Genomic DNA, 18962 nt, shown 5'->3' with positions numbered 1-18962 from the left:
GAGCGCGGTGGCGCAATCTCGGCTCACCTCAACCTCCACCTCCCAGTTTCAAGTGATTCTCCTGCCTTAGCCTCCCAAGTAGCTGGGATTACAGGCATGCACCACCATGCCCGGCTAATTTTGTATTTTTAGTAGAGACGGGGTTTCTCCGTATTCGTCAGGCTGGTCTTGAACTCCTGACCTCAGGTGATCTACCTGCCTCAGCCTCCCAAAGTGCTGGGATTACAGGCGTGAGCCACCGCACCCAGCCCTATTTTTAAAGGCAGTCCTGCAAAACATGTTTTCCTGGGGTTTCGTTTTGTTTTTCTCAAAGCCTCCTGACCAGGAATGGTCATGCATCAGCTGGGTTCGTTTAAGTCATCAGCTGTGCAGGTGTGAGCATGGAAGCAACTTGGCTTTTCCTTTTCTTCTCCAGGGCTTAGTCTTTCCTACTTCATTACAATTGGGCTTGTCAAAATAGAGTTTAGTCTCAAATAGTAAATTGCATATTTATTAAATGATATTTTCCAAAGATATGTATTACCAAAGGAAAAGGGTTTTTTTTTCCTGTTTATCTTAAATCAGGTTAACAAATTGCTAGTTCTGTTATTATTTGCAATCATTTCTTTCATCAGAAGGAAGAAGAAATTAAAATTTTACTCTTCTTTGTCTATCATATTTTGGGCCTAAGAGCCTCTGAGGTTTTGCTGCATTAAACACACACAAACACACACACACTCACACACACACACACGAAGAGAAGTTTAATTTTCATAGTAAAACCAGGTGTAAACTTAAGGCGTCTGACTTTTTCAGAGGCTTTTCTGCTACTCCAGATGTTATGTATTATTCTCCTTAAAAAGCAGTAACACTTCAAAATAATCCAGGAAGATAAAAGCCAATCAAACCTGATACAGTTAGCCAAATGTATACATTGCGGTATTTTAGTTGACTTGATTTTTTACTTCAGTTATCTTAAAGAGCTCTAGAATGCTTTAGGAGACACGGAGTTGCCTAATTTTAGCACAAGAATCCTAGACTCTCTGGAGATGGGATTCCCGTGGACACCATCTCCACTGTGTGTGTTCCGGGTGCCTGACACCCCTGTGAGGGGAGACTTGCCCACTGCGTGCCCATGCCCCTTGAAGTTAGCTGTGACCTTCAGCAGTAAGCGTCTTTTCCATCTTGAAGCCTCAGTTTTTCTCATTCATAAAATGGAGATGATACTCCCTACCTCGTGGGGCTGTCATGAAGATAACATGAAATAATGCATACGAAGAAAGCTTAGTAGAGTGTTCAAGATGTTGTAAGTAACCAAATGTTAACAATTTCTATGGCTCTTACTTGTAGAAGGTTTTGCTTTATTTTGGGCTGACACTATTCTCACTCTGCATCCCACCCATTTGGTTCTATCCCATGGGCCATAAGACAAAGCCTATCTGTTTTCTACGTGACAGTAGTTAAAGATATGGTGAAGATAGCTGTCTTTTTGATATTTGAAGATAGCCATGGTGTGTCCCTTTTGGCATTTTTTTCTCTCCAGGCTAATCCTCAGTTCTTGCCATAGTTACTCAGATGACTTGATTTCAAGTCCCCTCATGATTTTAAGTGTTTTCGTTTGAATGTACTAATTTTTCTAAATTGTTTGAAAGCTGTGAAGCCCTGAACTGAGTATAATACTGGAGGTGGAGTCTGGCCTGTGCAGGGTCAAGCAGAGCAGGCCCATTCCTGGTCTCAGTGTTGCTCTTCAGTCAGCACCTGCAGCATTGTCCCATGCTGTTGACTTAAAGATCAGACTCAGCACAGGAATTTCAATTAAGAACCATTTCAGTTGGACTGTGCAAATATTTACTTACCAGAATTGACGTGACTGTGTGTGTTTCCAGGTCCCTGTACTTAACATGGGTGTAGGTTGGTAAGGCTAGAATAAAAATGACAGTGATTTGCTTTAGAAAGAGAACTGTATTGGTATTACAGATTTTCTCTTCTTAAAACTGATTTGAAATATGACTTGTTCATTATAACATGGTCTTTGAAAGGTAAAGGGAAAACCCTTAGGCCATTTCTGTGGTACTGCCTTTTTCCTCCGCTTTTTAAAAATAAAGAGACTTACAGATAGTAAAATTCGTCCTTTTTAGAGTATAGTTTGGCAAGTTTTGGCAAAAGTATACCATCAAATATCCACCAACAAAATCAAGATATGGAATAATTCCATCACCCTCAGAAATTCCCTGTCTCTCACTCCTGTGTAGTCCTTTTGTTTTTGAAAGGTGACATTTTAGCAGATAAGAATATTGAGAATATTGAGCAATATACGGTTTTTTTAAGTCCTGTTGATATTTGATGGCTTTTGCCTGCCCAAGAAATCTAGTGAAACTTATAGTAAAAATAAAACTCAATGAATGCTTAGGGTCATTTTCTTTAGCTTTTCCCCCTTCTGGTTCAGTGAGAACAAGTTGCTGATGAAAAATTAGGTTTTTCTTTAGTTTTAGTATCACAATTAGCTTTTTAAAATTATTATTATTTAATTTAATCAGTCTTTCTTTGCCTTACCTTGGTTAGAAAATTTCAAGTAGAGAACTATTTGGGAATAATACAACAGCTAAATAACGTCCTATAATTATAATTGCATTGAGACTGTCCTTCTAGAAAAAGAAGATAATCCCACTTTCCTTCAAACAGAGTGGCAAATGGTAATCCTCCCTGTGTTTAGGATAGTTTTGCCTGGCGGGTATCGTGTAGTTCGTTTTGCTCTTCTGTTCTGATGTTTCTCTCCCTTGCCTGTAGCTGACCCCACAGTACCCTGCAATGAAACCCGGTGGAGCCAGAAGTGGCAATCATCACGTCCCCTGCGAAGAGCCAGCCTCTCCCTGGGCTCTGGCTTCTGGCATGCTACGGGAAGGCATTCGAGCAGACGGCTGCTGAGAGCCATCCCGCGCCAGGTTGCCCAGACACTGCAGGCAGATGTGCTCTGGCAGATGGGATATACAGGTGTGTGCTATTACCCAGGGAAGGCGCTTATGGGATATACAGGTGTGTGCTATTACCCAGGGAAGGCGCGGAAAGTCCAGACATGCAGGAATTCCATGTTCGGGACTGCCTAGTGCTAAAGCCCTGCAGCCTTCCACATCTAACCTTCTTACTGTTTAGCTGGAGGTAGCCAAGTACTCCTCATCTTTGACTCCTGTGATACCAGGCATCTGTTTCTGTGGCTTTCCTAATTGTCACCATTTGTGTCTTATTTTTGTTACCATTTCTGAGGTTAGAAGGGAAGGCTGTGGAGCACTTCTCTCCTATTGACACATACACAAACGAGCACAGCACTGCCGGCCGCTGGCGCTGACCGACAGGCCTGCAGAGGTCTGTCACTTCTTGGGGAAAGATGGTCCCTGATCTGGGCAATTCCATGGAAATTAGTTTATCACTTGAGTTTGGTGCTCTGAATGCAGAGTGACTAAGTAATTGACTATCACACCTGCTGATGATTTGTTTCAGAACAAGAAGCAGTGTTAATGATCATGTCCTGTGAAATAAAATTCAGAACAATAAGGATTTTTCCCTTGCTGATTCATCATGACAAAACCTTCATGTTTTATCTAATGTGAAGATTTTTACCTTGACTTCTAAATGTAAGCCAGTTTCACCTGCTCCCAGGACAGCGCAGTTTGCCTAGGTGTCTTTCATATATCCTTGACTTAGGGACCCTTACCTCTCCTGTGATCTCCTTGGCGCCCTGCCCTCCAAAATATCTGAGATACTTCAACTTTTAATACCTGGTGGACTGGCATTTCATTAAAATGTGTGTCTCCCCATGGTTTTACCTTTTTAGAGTGAGAACTCCTTGACGAAACAAATTTTCTAGTCATGAGAAATAATTTTTTATTCCCCCCAAACCAAATGGTTTCTGATTTTGTGTGTGCATTTTTTAAAAGTAGCATTGATTTTTATATTTATCTCAGTTTAATAGATTATTTAACATAGTATTGATATGTACACAGCCCTTTTGCCAGAAAGACATTACCCTCTTTACATTGGTTAGCTGTTAAGTCATATAGGTATTCTATATTTTTTTTCTAGATGCTTTCTAGAATTTTTGGTCAGACAGGCCAGTTGTATTTCACATTGGTGTTGATGGCTTTGGCCAGTATCTGGAATAGACTTACTATTATAGAAAAGTGCACGCTGCAGTGATTTTTCTTAGGTGTGATTAGCCGCATGTGGTGTTAATTGTTCCTTGCGGCAGAGTTTGCTGTATTATAAATGAGCAGCACTGAATAAACCGCTGTCCTTATTGGGAATAGGAATGGTTCCCCCTTTTCCCATTTTTGTGTCCCGCTCCTTGGGTGTGTGGTTTGTGAGTGTTTGCAGGGCCTCCGAGAAGGTGGGGTGTGGAGACCTGTGATAAATTGCCAGAAGGGGAGTATCAGTAGGTGCCAGCCTGGAGCCTCGAGAAGCCCGCTAGGAGTGGAAGGGGTGCTTCTATCCTGAGTGCTGGTGGCAATTGAGGAGGGTGTAGAAGGATTTTCTGCTTATCCTTAAATCTTATTTGGCGGCAGATGATGGCATTGCTCCTGCTGTCCTCTTTTCTTAGCCTTGGCTCAGCCAGCTGACCCTGGGAGCAGCTGACCTAACTTGTTTGCTCTGAGCAGCTTTGGCCTTCCACAATATGTCATTTTCTGTGGGTCCCAGGAAGGAATGTATTTTATAGGCAAAATCCAAAAAGATGATTTCTTCAAACATAATTGTGTTTGCTTTCTTTTCCGAATAAGGTGCTAATGTAAGAGTTGCTGTTTTTGACACTGGGCTGAGCGAGAAGCATCCCCACTTCAAAAATGTGAAGGAGAGAACCAACTGGACCAACGAGCGAACGCTGGACGATGGTGGGTCTCAGCGGCAGTGAGAACGTGGTCATGTGATCGACTGAGAGTGTGTTTAGTGCGTGATTCCACAGTCTGTCCAGCAATTATTCAGACAAGCCCAAGGTGTCATTGTGCTTTTTGTTGGGGCAGAAACTGCTCTGAATACCTCATAGGATGTCGGGAAGTAGCACTTCAGGAGAGAGTGGGGATGCCTGGTGTGGGGGCAGCTCCCTGTCCGGGAGAGCGTGGAGTGGCTAGACCTGGAAGGGGTGCTTGTGCCAGTGACGTCTAAGGGGATCGTAGAGCAGCAGCAGAGGCCCTCCTCTATCCAGCACTTGGAAATGGAAGGCCGTGGAACTCATGGCCTGGAATGTTGCGTCCTGGCACTTGCTATTCAGTGTGTTTTATGGGATTGTTTTCTTTATGGACTGCAGGGTTGGGCCATGGCACATTCGTGGCAGGTGTGATAGCCAGCATGAGGGAGTGCCAAGGATTTGCTCCAGATGCAGAACTTCACATTTTCAGGGTCTTTACCAATAATCAGGTAGGTGTTTTGAGGACTCCTGAAACTTGAGGAATTCATACTGAAACGTAAAAAGCAGAATCACTGGACTGTACACACTTGTGTAAAAGGAGTGCACGTCAGTGACGCTGAGCCATTCATACTGCAGTACACATGCTCAGTTTACTGTTCCTCTGCCTCCTGGGTGGCTCCGCCCTTCTCCCACCAACCACTGTGTCGACCTAAGTTGAACCCTGAAGACCCTGCCGAGGCTACTACTTACGACGATTCTTTGATTTCCCTTGTTTCTTCTCTACCTCCAGGCTTCCCCAGGCCTCTGTACCCTGGGTCAGTTGTCTGCATGATAGAATAGAACAATTTCAGATAGAATAAGTGTGCTTGCCTCCCTGATTGGGTTCCTACCACCTTGAGCTGTTTTATTTACCTCTGTGTCCCGACACCTGGCATTGTGTTGGGTAATGGGAGTTTACAAGCCTTGTTCCTTCACTCTTCATTTGGAAACTATAGAAAAGGGAGAGGGTCCTAGTATTTGTTTCTTTTTTCGTTATTTATTTTTTAAGGTTAATTTTTGAATAGGTAATGCATAGCTCAGAAATGTCAGAAGGTAACACAGTGAGACCCCCACCCCTGTCCCCGTCCAGCGGGTTCTTTCCTCACTGGCCCGTGTCTCCTGTGTGACGATGTTCCTTTCTTATACCTCCTCCTAGAATTTCTTTGGTGTATATAAGAAAATATAAGTACGTGGTCTTTTAAAAACCTTTAAAAACATAGTCATTACATTGCTTCTCTTCCTACCGTAAACTTAATTTTATATTTTTTAAAAAAGCAACAGCTAAAGGTGATCCACAAAGTAATGAAGCTTTTGTAAGGAACATAGGAGCACTTGAACATCAGAGGACTAATACTATGAAATAACTGTTACTGCTGCCATTTGTCCTTCAGTCTGTTTAGGAATGAAGAAGGTTAGATAGATAAGTTGAACTATTCCAAAATGCTTAACTTAGTAGAAGTGCCTTGGGATAAGTCCTTTTATAGGAGAGGGGCAGTTGGGAGCGTGGGTGTTATCTAGGAAGGCATTCTTTGTGTAGAGAGCTGTGCATTTCACCTAGAGAGATAGGCCACCTGCAGAACACAGCTGCCTCTTCCTTAGGTTCAGCTCCAAGGACTTAAACTTCTAGGTGTTGTATTTTACTCTCCAGAGCATTATGCATACTCAGGATTTATTTCTGGTTTTAAGTAAAAAAATATTAAGAGAACTACTTTGTAATTTTAAAAGAGCCTTAGAAATAAAAACTCTCCTAGCATTTTAAAACTTGATTGAAACACTAAGCAGACTGTTATAATATTTAACTAGGTATCTTACACATCTTGGTTTTTGGACGCCTTCAACTATGCCATTTTAAAGAAGATTGACGTGTTAAACCTCAGCATCGGCGGCCCGGACTTCATGGATCATCCCTTTGTTGACAAGGTTTGTGGAGTCACTGCACACGGGGTTTGGGTGACAGCTCCTGCTCTTTCGCAACCCAACTTTGCATCATATCTAGTGTGTTGGTGGCTTTTCATCCAGGTGGTGACAGCTTTGTGAGAACAGATGGCTAATGACGTGAGCTTCATTGATTTGCATGTCATAAATTGAGTGGGTTAGAGGCCTCAGAGTAGGTGTTTATAAGGAGCACATGGTGCCTTGCTGATTTTTTTTTTTTTTTGAGATGGAGTTTTATTCTTGTTGGCCAGGCTGGAGTACAATGGCACAGTCTTGGCTCACTGCAACCTCCGCCTCCCAGGTTCAAGCGGTTCTCCTGCCTCAGCCTCCCAAGTAGCTGGGATTACAGGTGCACACCACCATGCCCGGCTAATTTTGCTATTTTTAGTAGAGACGGGGTTTCACCGCATTGGCCAGGCTGGTCTCCAACTCCTGACCTCAGGTGATCCACCCACCTCAGCCTTTCGAAGTGCTGGGATTACAGGCTTGAGTCACCATGCCCGGCCAATTCTTTCTTACCTAAACATGCAATTCGTGTTTCCCTCAAAGTGACTAGAGAGTCAGCATCTGCTCTGTGCACTGCATGCTTCTCCGTCCCGGGTGGTATCCTCTAAAAATGCAAGTTGCCAGCACATCTGCCTTTACAGTGGGCCAGTGCTGCTGTTTTAGAACTGTTTTTAGACGTTGTGTATGGTTTTTTTTTTTTTTTGACAGTTATATGTTTAATGAAAGGGATACTTTCATTAAATAAATGCTCCTTTTGTAGGTGTGGGAATTAACAGCTAACAATGTAATCATGGTTTCTGCTATTGGCAATGACGGACCTCTTTATGGGTAAGTAGCCCCAGCAGGGATGACCTCGGGGATTTTTTCCCCCTTAAATAACTGAAAAATTGTTATCTGTTTGTGTATCTACCTATGGTTACCTGTTTATGTCTGTCTAAAACTTGTCTTAAGGATGTTTTCCTCATGTAAAAAAATACTATAGGATGAACACCCGGGTACTCACCACTCACCTCAGCAGTTGTCACCTCAAGGCCAGTCTTCCTTCTATTTATATATTTTTAAAATTTTGTTACAAATAGTAATTTAGAGTCCTAAAGTTTTTATTCTAACTACTTTTTTCCCCCAAAATCAATCAGAAAATTGAATCTATTAGGGATTCTGCAGTGTTGATGAGATCTGTGTGCAAAGCATCCGGGTAAAGAGGCAAACGGAAGAGGTTTCTGCCTCTCTCTGAAAGAGCAGGTGCGAGCACAGTGACACTCATTCACAGGGGAAGTGCTGGCGGGCCTAACGGCCACATGGCCGGTGCTTTGGGAGTTGATGAGAGGGATCATTTAGGAGGGAGGCAGGGAGGACAGTGTCACAGGGGGGCCTTTGTGCTAAACTTAAGCAGCGTGAGATGCGAAACATTGGCCACTGAATCCCAGCCAGTGCACTCCTGTCTGGTTAGAGGTCTCAGTTTTCTTTCCACCAGCAGCTTCATTTTATTCTCTAGATAATGTTTATAAGTCATTTCTTGTGCTCAAAGTTTCTGTAGGATGCTTTACACAAATTCAGGGCATAAGACAAGGTGAAGCTATGTGAAGTTCATGTTTGCATATCAGAAAACGTGAATATTGGCATTCATAGGACTCTAGCCTAATAGTTGAGTAAATGATCGTGAACCTTGTTAGAGGTCCAGGGTTCTGGATTTTGCTGTCGCATCAGTGATACGTATCATGAGCCATAGATGTAAGTGGCATGAACATACCCTCGCTATAGCTCTGCCATGACAGACACCAGTTATTAAGTCATCTCGTCAGGTGTTCGTCTCCCTTTTAAATATTCCTCCCATTTCTGATGTCCCCACTCAAGGCTGGCACTCATCGGTTCAGAGTCACCAGGTGTCAGTGTTTCCTAGCCTGTTTTCCCATCTTGAGTCTTTTCCTACCCCAGCTCTTCCAGCATGGACATGGGTGAAACTAGGTGTGGAAGCAGACAGGTCCGACCTGCCACTTAGGGCTGAGGCACCGTCACTTCTCTGAGCCTCAGCTCCCTTACCTGTGATGGGAGCAGAGAGCAGCCTGCACAGTACCTATGAGACTGAAATCAGACAGCAGGGGTAGAGCACCATGAATGCTGATGATGCTCTTTGAATGGAAGCTGCTCTTTTTTTGTGTGTGTGCATGTTTCTACTGTTCAAACATATATTGTAGCAGTTTTCTAATCAAGAATCTGCAGCGGTTTATTATTGCCTAATAGATGAAATCCACATTTTTCTTTTGTTTTTCAAGGTCTTCGGTATTCTAGGCTGAATTGCAAACTTTTTCTGTAAAGGGTCAGATAATAAATATTTTAGGCGTTATTGTGTGAAAGCAGCTGCGGGTGATATATGTGTAAATGAACATGACTGTGTTCCAGGAACGCTGTATTTGCAAAAACAGGTGTGGTCCTGGTTTGGCCCATGGGCCGTAGTTGGCCAACTCCAGCCAGAATCTCAGTTCACCTTGATCTTCCACTTCCCCACGTACACCTTCCTGGAATGAGTGTCCTCCTTCTGTTTCTCTCAGGTCTTCCGCACCCCATCCCTCTGCCCATCCTCCTGGCCATACCTGTCTGGATTCCCAGCTCTTTCGCGTGCTGTTCGGACTGTTTTGTCACACGCTGGCTGCCGTTCTGAAACCCTGTGGCTTTTGTGGGTGGTTGCACTCGGTAGCTTCTTATCAGAGTTGTGAGTTTATGGTGTGTTGAAGGAGCAGAGCCTTGCCAGGAAGGCCCCATCTCCACCTTGTGTGTACGCTCATGCTGCCTCACACAGACCTGGCCACCTGCTGGCTGTTGAAGTGACAGGACGTGGCATGTGATCACGGCAGCCCAGCTTGTGGCGGGTGTGGTTTTTTCTGCTTGGGCATCTGGTGGGACTGCTTCCAGGGCTGGTCTGAGGACAGTAACATGCATACGTCAGCCCCTCTGGGAGTGAGGCACACATCCTCCAGTCCCCTTTGCTGTGGTCTTTTTGTCTGGGTCCTGTGCCCTTGGTGCTCCTAGACTCTGTGGTGCCAGCAAGCCTGCAGCCTCAGCTCCCTCCTTTTCAATACCAGTAATGATTTCTTGATGCGTTCCCTTATTTTTTAAGGGTTTAAAGTACACTAAGCATTATAGGGCTTAGCAGGTAGAGGAGGGTGGGAAGGTGGTATTTTTTTGGTCACCTTCAGTGGGAGTTTCTGTCAGTGACTTCTGTACCAGCCTCTGCTCCTTGAGTGCCTGGGAATGTGTAAACATCTAGCATCAGTCATCAGAAAATCATTATTCGTTCCTCTGAATGACCAGCTGGTAGGATATTGGTGGCCAGTGGGCTGAGAAGGCAGTACCACTTTGTCTCGGTGTGTTGGGAATTGTCAGTTAAAAACACACTCTAGAAGGAGAACTTCATGCTGCTATTATCTCTTAAGCCACTTGGAATCAGTTGTATGTAGTTGTTGAATTGTCAAAGAGTTCATTTTTTTTGGTAGTGGAGCCATAATAAAGCTTAGCAATGCAGTTTTATAACTGAGTGTCTCATATTTTCAAATGGTTCATCTTTATCTTGACTTTGCGGTTTACACATTTTTGCCATTATTTATTTCACTGTAATTTCTTTGCAGATCTAGTGCACTTAAGGTATTGGAGAAACTCTAAGGAGCTCAAGATTACAGAGTAATGATAGTCCTTCCACAGTTCCCTATGAGGAGGGTAGAACACCACCACAGGTCAATCGAAAACTTACCACTTCCTGACCTTGGCAGATGTAAATGTGTGGTTATGGTTTCTTCCAGGAGAAGTGTGTGATTTAGCTGGGGAGTTAAGATGAATGTGCTGGGAACAATTTGAAAGTGATGTGAGAATGTGTCATTAGGTGATAAATTGTGATCGTGTTAAGTGTTGTGAGGTTCAAGGCAAGTACAGATGCTTAAGGCTTGGCTTGCTGGAGGGAAAACGTGAGCCTTGAGCCCCAGTGTGCCAGGTTGACAGGGAGGAGAAGAAAGGAGGGGCCTTCCAGGTGAGGGGGCGTAATGTGAGCACAGCATGAACGTGGCAGGGTCATGCGTTTCACAGGACAGCCGTGAGGAGCTGCACACGTCTTCCCACAGGAGAAGCTCATACAGTGTTAGATTGTTCTGGGAGTATTCACCCTGGTTTGAATCATCCATTTTAAATTATTTCTCTTGTTTTTTTCTTTTTCTTTTCTTTTCTTTTTTTTTTTTTTTGGTCTCAATATAGCACTCTGAATAACCCTGCTGATCAAATGGATGTGATTGGAGTAGGCGGCATTGACTTTGAAGATAACATCGCCCGCTTTTCTTCAAGGGGAATGACTACCTGGGTACGCTCTTCTTTGCTAAATAATTGTATTTAGCTGGACAAACTACTGTGGCTAGTGGCACCGGTTGTTGACGAGCCTTGGGGTGTATTTGTAAGTGCACAGACACCCTCATATTCACATGGGAAAATCCGGGGCTGTGAGTGCCTGCCCAGCCGTGAGGACGAGAGATGTGGGCCCCGTCAGCATCTGCCACTTCATTCTGGCAAGTCCACAGCTGCTGTGATGAGCACGGGCTGATTCTAAGCGGTGTTTCCCAGTTTAACTTATTAATTGATTTCTGAGGAACTCACCTTTAGGTGAATTGGGTTCCTGCCCGTTTACCCTATCTAGTAGTGGTAAGCAGTCCTCCTCAGTGGTAGGTGAGATGATTTTTTTGGGGGGAGGGGGGCCTTAAGAAGTTGGAGAAACCATTGAGAACAGCTTAATATCAACTCTGCTAACACAGAAACAATTGTATTTAGCTGGACAAATTCAAAATAACTGCTACAGTTAATAATTCAGCTGTTTGGGGTTTAATTATGCAGCACGTTCACCCACCTTTACCTGTCAAAGTTTGATGAAAAATTAGACGCTCGTGCAGAACAGCAGTTGGGTACCTTTGCCCTCGCTGTGGCCAAGGGGAGCACCTGCCCTTCTCATTCTTCAGGGTCACAGCATCTCTTGGTGTTTAACGTCACGTGCCACACTCGGAGGCCTCAGATAAGTCCCTGGAAAGATTCCCAACTGCCTGGGAACACTGTGGGCCTCGTCCACACTGTAGCCACTTTACAGGATAGCCTTCTGCCTGAGCCTTTGTACTGTGACAGCGTCAGCCCCCAGCGTCCGCGCCACTCAGCCCCACCAGGGGTCCCCGCCTCCCACATCACGTGCCTCTTCCTGGAGCTGACCCGTTGGCTGGGGACCACTCTCTCATGTGACAGTCTGTGCAGGGCAGGCTGCGTGTCCTCCCGTCCACGCTCCCTCAGCATGTTCCTTGTGCTGCCGGATACTGGGAAACTGCATCCACCACTTTGTCCCCAGCTCCCCGTGTAAACGCTTTCACCAAACCGTGATGAGATGTCACGTCCATGGCCTTCATCACCAGCCAGCTTTTTAATGGCATTTGAGAAATGTCCTTCCATCATCACAGCTGCAGTGGAGGATGCCTTTACTCGGTATCCCAGTATGTGCATCCACGGTCCTTGGGTTTGATGGTCAGAAAAGGGCTTCCCTTCAAATTGGGCTCCTGTTTTCTGACAGAATATGAGATCCTATTCTAATTCTCGTTTTGCCCCAATTCTTAAGAAGCTTAAGCAAGTACTTATTAAAACGTTATCCCAAGTTAGTCGTGTGGTTATCTTGTTCCTTCTCAGTGGTTTCTTATTTGCTCTTTTACAACCGTTTGAAACATCCACTCATACCGTGTACTTTTTTCCTTGTAAAGAAACATGTTTAGGTTTTTTTATATTTTAATTTTCTAATTTTTCTAACATATTTCTAATTTTAACTTATCTAGAGATAAAGCAGTTTCCAGTTTCTGGTCTTGGTGATAAGCCAGTGTCCACTTTCCAGTCTGGCATGTCAGCAAAATTAAAATACTTATCTTTTAATTGCTTTATGCCTTTGCCATTGTTCTGGTTGTTATAAAATATATTTTTAAAAATTTACTTTCTACATTATCGTTTAAGCTTATCTTCTGTATTGTAGTGAATTTCTTTGTTTTTTTCTCTTTTTTTGGCGGGGCGGGGTGCGGGGCTGAAGGGGACAGGATCTCACTCTGTTGCCCAGGCTGGAGTGCAGTGGCACAATCACGGCTCCCTGCAGCCTTGACCTCCCGGCTCAGGTGATCCTCCTGAGTAGCCGGGACTACAGGCTTGTGCCACTACATCTGGCTAATTTTTGTATTTTTTGTGGAGATGGGGGTCTTACTGTGTAGCCCAGGCTAGTCTGGAACTCCTGGGCTCAAGCAGTCCACCTGCCTCGGCCTCCCAGAGTGTTGGGATTACAGGTGTGAGCCTTGCGCCTGCCTGGAGTGAATTTCAGACTAAAACCAGTACCTTCCTAAGGTTATACTGTTTTTAACTAACCCATATCTCTGTTCGGATTTGATTCACTCATGATTGCATGTGGCTGTATGCCAATGTGCGAGATGTAGCAACCAAGCTGCTTTTATTCATAGGAGCTACCAGGAGGCTACGGTCGCATGAAACCTGACATTGTCACCTATGGTGCTGGCGTGCGGGGTTCTGGCGTGAAAGGGGGGTGCCGGGCCCTCTCAGGGACCAGTGTTGCTTCTCCAGTGGTTGCAGGTGCTGTCACCTTATTAGTGAGGTGAGTGCTGCCCCCTAGAGACCAGTAGCCCCCACGTCAGGACAGGAGCACTCGGTGCCAGCAGAGCAGGAGTCGTGTCTTGCTTCTGCCCTGTCTTGGGTTTGAGAGCTTAGGCCCTTCACAGCCTTGCTCTGTCTCTCCTTCTTCATCTCTGCAAAGAGGTAGGAGTCACTTCTTTTATAGTTAGATGAAGTGAATGTGAACACACTTTATAAGCCCCAGTAAACAAAGTGCTGATAGGCAAAATAACCTGTTTCTTTATGTTTGTGTTCTGTTTTCTAATATCCCATTTATGTGCTAGAACTGTGATTTTTATATCCAAGCAAGCATAAATATCAGGCAGGGAACAAATAGGAAGATATTTCCCTGCCATATATCCTCCATTTCCTTGGGGATTCACTTTAAAAAAGAAAAACAAAAAACAAATCCTACTGCATATATGTAAGATATACAACATGATGTTATGGAATACATATAGATAGTAAAAAGGGGGTTACTCTAGCGAAACGAATGAACATATCCATCTTCTCACAGTGTTACCCATTTGTTGTTTTTGTGAAGGGGACTCACCTTTTAATGTTCTCTATAGCAAAGGATGTCAAAGCCACCAGGGACTGACAGTCACCACTCTGCTTTGTCTCACTGAATCTCATGCAGTTGGAATGGAGCTTAGTGACTGGCCCTTAATCTTGCAGATAATGAAACTGGAAGAAAGTTCTCAAGGAGGCCGGGTGCGGTGGCTCACACCTATAATCCCAGCACTTTGGGAGGCTGAGGCAGCAGGTCACCTGAGGTCAGGAGTTCAAGACCAGGCTGATCAACATGGTGAAACCCTGTCTCTACTAAAAATTACAAGTTAGCCAGGTGTGGTGGTGGGCAGCTGTAATCCCAGCTACTCAGGAGATTGAGGCAGGAAAATTGCTTGAACCCGGGAGGAGGAGGCTGCAGTGAACTGAGATCGTGCCATTGCACTCCAGCCTGGGTGACAGAGCAACACTCTGTCTCAATCAGCCAATCAATCAATAAAGTTCTCCAAGCGAGTAGACCAGAGTTGATGTTCACATGTTCTCACTTTCATCGGTGGTCCGTGTTTCCTTACTCTCAGCTGTAAAAAGATGTCTTTGGGGCTGGCATTTATCTTGTTACTGTATTTTCCCCAAAAATAAGTTGTACTTCTTCTATCTAGATGAAGTTTTAGTTGAGTGTTGTGATAACACACAAAACTCTGCGTATTTGGAAGTTATTCTATGCTAATTTAAAAATTAATTAATATAGGCAAATAGTATTAAATGTCTTTATATTTTAAGTTCTCTTTAAGTAAATTGAATATTGATTTCAGCTTCTGATGCCAGATATTATTTTGTTAGTAATCCTTAATAAAGCTAGGTACTTGGCTGGTTGTGGTAGCTCACACCTGTAATCCCAGCCCTTTGGGAGGCAAAGGCAAGAGGATTGTTTGAGGCTAGTAGTTTGAGAGCAGCTGGGGCAACATAGTGAGACCCCGTCTCTACCCAAAAAAAAGGGGTAGATATCCATCTCTTTCCCCCTTTCTCTGTTCTTCCCTTACAGTTTGGAGCCAAATTCTTGAGAATGTTGACATTGGCCAGACTGGCCTTTGGAGAATAACCATGTGCTTGCTGGAAACACTGTCTTCTCTTGCCGTTGTTTTCCTCTCTCCAGTGTTACATCAAGTGAGGAACAGAGTGGAGGGAAGGTGGATAGTGGGCTACCTGGCCTATTTGCACACTTGTATTTGCCAGGTGGAGAGAATTCAGTTAGGGCTGCAGCTTCTAATCTTGTTGATTCTGGAAACAGAAAATACTGGTTCATTTCTCCTAAACGCCATGATTGTTAGCAGGAAGTGAGGGCTCTGCCTTCACCGTTGAGCCCGTCAGCTCTCTGCTATTGAGTAAGCGGGCAGCCGAGGGGTTGTTCCTTTTCCCAGCAGCTTCTTTAAGTACAGATATTTTCAGCAACAAGGAAGCCTTTCAGTCTCCTCATCTCACTGCAGCAGATGAAACTGCTGTTGTGATCATTCAGAAACCTCTGTGTGTGACAGTCGCTCATAATGGAAGCCGAGCAGCAGTGGCAGGCCTCCCGAGCTCCAGCCTGATGATGCTGTGAAAGGCAGTGGAATGCAACCCTTGAGTTCACTTTATAGGCAGGAAGAGGAGGAAGATTGTTGACCCATAGCTTTGAGCACTTCTTTTCTTCTGTCATTAAGAATCTACTTTATCTCCTCTACTTATGTCAGATTTCCCATTTAGAAAAACTGCCTAGACTCCAACACCAACCATCATCACATACAAATATTTAGGAACTTAGGAGAGTTAAGTTTTCCTTTTTTGTGTACTGATACTCCCACCTCAATTTTAGGAATTAAAATTCACTTGTATTTATAATACATAAATACACAAAAATGGATGTTGTAACGCTAGTATCACCAGGCTAAGTTCCTAGCCAGGTCACACTGTGTGTTAAAGCTTGTTCAGATGCATTCTCATGGTGAAACTGAAGGTGGCCTTAGGTCTACGTCGTTCTGAAAGGCATCATCCATCAGGGTGGCTCATCCCAGACAAGCCTCCCAATCTGGAAACAAAAAGGCAAGGACTGGCTTTGGAGGCGGCGGTCCTCACTCAGACCTGTGCCTGCCTCCTGCCAGTCCTGTGTCGTGGCCCCTCCCCAGGATCTGAGTGTGCTCCTCCTCCTCCCAGCCAGGCGGTGTCCCATGGCAGCTTCTTCCTGCGACCAGCAGGCTTCCTCTCCCCAGAGGAGTCAGTACCTCCTATACATTCATGCCTTCTGCAGCCTATGTGGTGGTTTAGTTGAATTATCACAAAAATATGTGTTACTGATGCATTTAGCATAAGTGGGTCCCGTAGAAGGTTGCGGAGCGATCAGTCCTGGATTGGGTACAGAGATGAGTGTGCACTCATTCTCTCATGCAGGCTGTGCCAGACAAGCACCTGTTGGATACTAAATAAGACTGCAGGCCTCTTGTGTGCACGTTTGTAGGTTAGGTTTTAGTGGTCCAATTTTCATTCTTTTACTGAGAGAAAATAGGCAATTCTTGATTTTTCCTCCAGCACAGTCCAGAAGCGTGAGCTGGTGAATCCTGCCAGTATGAAGCAGGCCCTGATTGCGTCAGCCCGGAGGCTCCCCGGGGTCAACATGTTTGAGCAAGGCCACGGCAAGCTCGATCTGCTCAGAGCCTATCAGATCCTCAACAGCTACAAGCCACAAGCAAGGTCAGTGCACCGCCCTGCCGATGGGTCTTTCTCTCCTTCACTGGGCTCTGGGCGAATTTTCCCTCTGCACAAAATACAAGCCTCAAAACAAAAAATGATAACTAAGCACAGAATTCTCGGGGTGCTTGGAGAGGTTTTGCTGCTGCTTCTCCAGGGTGCTGCTGGCAGAACTGGTAGCTACTTTCGCTTACTGATGTGATCTTTAATAGAAATGGTTAAAAGTAATGATTTCTGAGTGGTTTTTTTGCTTTTGTTGTTTACTTTTTTAGACTCTTGAAATAATCTTAGGTTTACAGAAATTTTGCAGAAATAGGAGAGAGTTGTCATACAAGGATGCCCAGTTTCCCCTGATGCCACCATTTCAGATGAGTGGAGTACAGCTGTTAAAACTGTCATACAAACACTGACACTGTGCTGTAATTCACCCGCAGACCACATACATCTCGCCAGCTCCTGTGGTACTCCCGTCCGGCCTGGGCCCTGCTTTGTTTTCACTCTTATTTTGAAATGATTTTAGATTTACAGCAAAGTTTCACAAATAGTTCATAAGAACCCCTGAGTCCTTCACCCAGCTTTCCCTAACCTTAGTATCTTCCATAACCTCAGTATGAGCGTCAGAGTCTGGAAATGAGCCTTGATGCAGCACTGCTGACTGACCTGCAGGCTGCACGCAGATTCCGCCCATTGTCCTACAGGTCCCTTCTCTGGGATCCAGTCCAGGATCCCACATTGGATTTCATTGTCCTGTCTTCTTGGTTTCTTCTAATCACAGACGGTTCCTCCGTTTTCCTTCATCTTGTTATTGGGGGTATTCATTTTCATCATTTGATTATTGTGGTCTCTCAGTCTGGGTCCTCCAAGAAGCAGACGTCAAGCTAGGATTACATGTTCAAAAGATTTGTGGGGAGTGAGGGCCTCTGAAGGATAAAGGGAAGGGTGTGGGAATAGGCAAGAACTGCGGTGCTGATCTGTCACCGGAAAGTTAGGAGGACTGGGGAGGAAGAGGCTCACACAGGCCTGAAAAAGTTTTGGCTGATGGGAAATCCTTGAACCAGATTGCCTGTTGGAGGAGTCCTGTGTCCCCCCGGAATGGGCCTGCCCTAGTGCCTCCTGTGTGCTTAGTCATTGGCTGGGTGCAGCCCCAGGGGAAGCGTGGCCTTGGCACAGACGTGTGAGGACCTGAGGGTGGCAGCTGCGGGTGTCAGCCAGCAGTGTCCTGCAGAGGGGACCTGAGCTGCTGGCCCTGTGGTGCCAGAGGTGGCTCCTGCCAGGTAACTCCACTGTGCAGCCCGTGTTTCCTTTGTGACTTCTCAGTGTCTTGTGGGGGCATGTTTCGAGATGGCCTTGTTTCTTCACATACTTCCACTCACTCATGTTAGCATGCCTTGATGGTTCTTGCCTTTGGTGATTACTCCTGATGACTTTGACACGTGATGATTTTCTTTTTCCTTCATTCCATTTACATTTATTAATTGGAACTCTCCTGGAAGGAAGAGCTGTCCTTTCTGTCCCATTTATTTATTCAATTCTTTATATCAGTATGGACACATAGATATTTATTTTACTCTGTGGATTATAATTAATATCATCATTTAGTGGGTCATTCAAATTGTCCCCGAGTTGGCTGTTGGGAGCTCCATCTAGTTGGCTTATGTGTGTTTTCAGCATGTGTCCAGCCTTTTCTGAGCACTTTCTGTCTTCTTGGCAGCACAGGATGTCCTGTCATGCACCTCTGTGCTCTAGCCTTGGTATCAGTTCTGTCTCCAAGCAGCTCTTTGCTGATGGCCTCTTCTAAAGAAATCAAGACCTGGCACTCGGGGTGCTCAAAGCTGCTGTGCTCACAGTGGTTACTGCGCTCTTCAGACAGAGCTAGGCAACGTGTGGACACGTGCACAGACACACACGCCTGCTTCTGTATCTGCCTATCTGTGTACGTACTGGAAACATGAGTTCATGCCACCTCCAGGTTCCAGCCAGTATCTCACTGTTCATTCCAGCCTTTCCCTATCCTTGTTTCTATTTATTTATTTCTTATTTACAGAGATGGTCATGTTACCTCTGTTTCTAAGTCCATTGTCCAACAGTGAGAAGCCTGGCTCTCGTTATCCACAATATGTTGGCTTATTTGCTTAGTCGTAGTGTATACGTACTGAGCAGCTTTGGAACTGCTAGCCCATGTCCATGTGAATTTTTTGAATATAGTATTTTG

General features: G+C 44.8%; 1 protein-coding gene across 2 annotated transcripts in view; it reads left to right on the top strand.

The window, feature by feature from the left end:
• The window catches only part of MBTPS1 (membrane bound transcription factor peptidase, site 1), a 63091-nt gene that overhangs the window by 18408 nt on the left and 25721 nt on the right, over positions 1-18962 (top strand). For both annotated transcript variants that reach the window (XM_003820873.5, XM_055100492.2), the window contains 8 exons: positions 2767-2970; positions 4749-4859; positions 5273-5382; positions 6716-6832; positions 7614-7681; positions 11093-11195; positions 13354-13505; positions 16592-16753. In XM_003820873.5, the coding sequence (XP_003820921.1) occupies positions 2767-2970; positions 4749-4859; positions 5273-5382; positions 6716-6832; positions 7614-7681; positions 11093-11195; positions 13354-13505; positions 16592-16753 (1027 nt within the window). The remainder of the gene's footprint in view (positions 1-2766; positions 2971-4748; positions 4860-5272; positions 5383-6715; positions 6833-7613; positions 7682-11092; positions 11196-13353; positions 13506-16591; positions 16754-18962) is intronic.

The sequence above is a fragment of the Pan paniscus genome, chromosome 18, assembly GCF_029289425.2.
Source record: "Pan paniscus chromosome 18, NHGRI_mPanPan1-v2.0_pri, whole genome shotgun sequence".
Lineage (NCBI taxonomy): Eukaryota > Metazoa > Chordata > Mammalia > Primates > Hominidae > Pan > Pan paniscus.
This window is presented reverse-complemented; position numbering and strand designations above follow the sequence as displayed.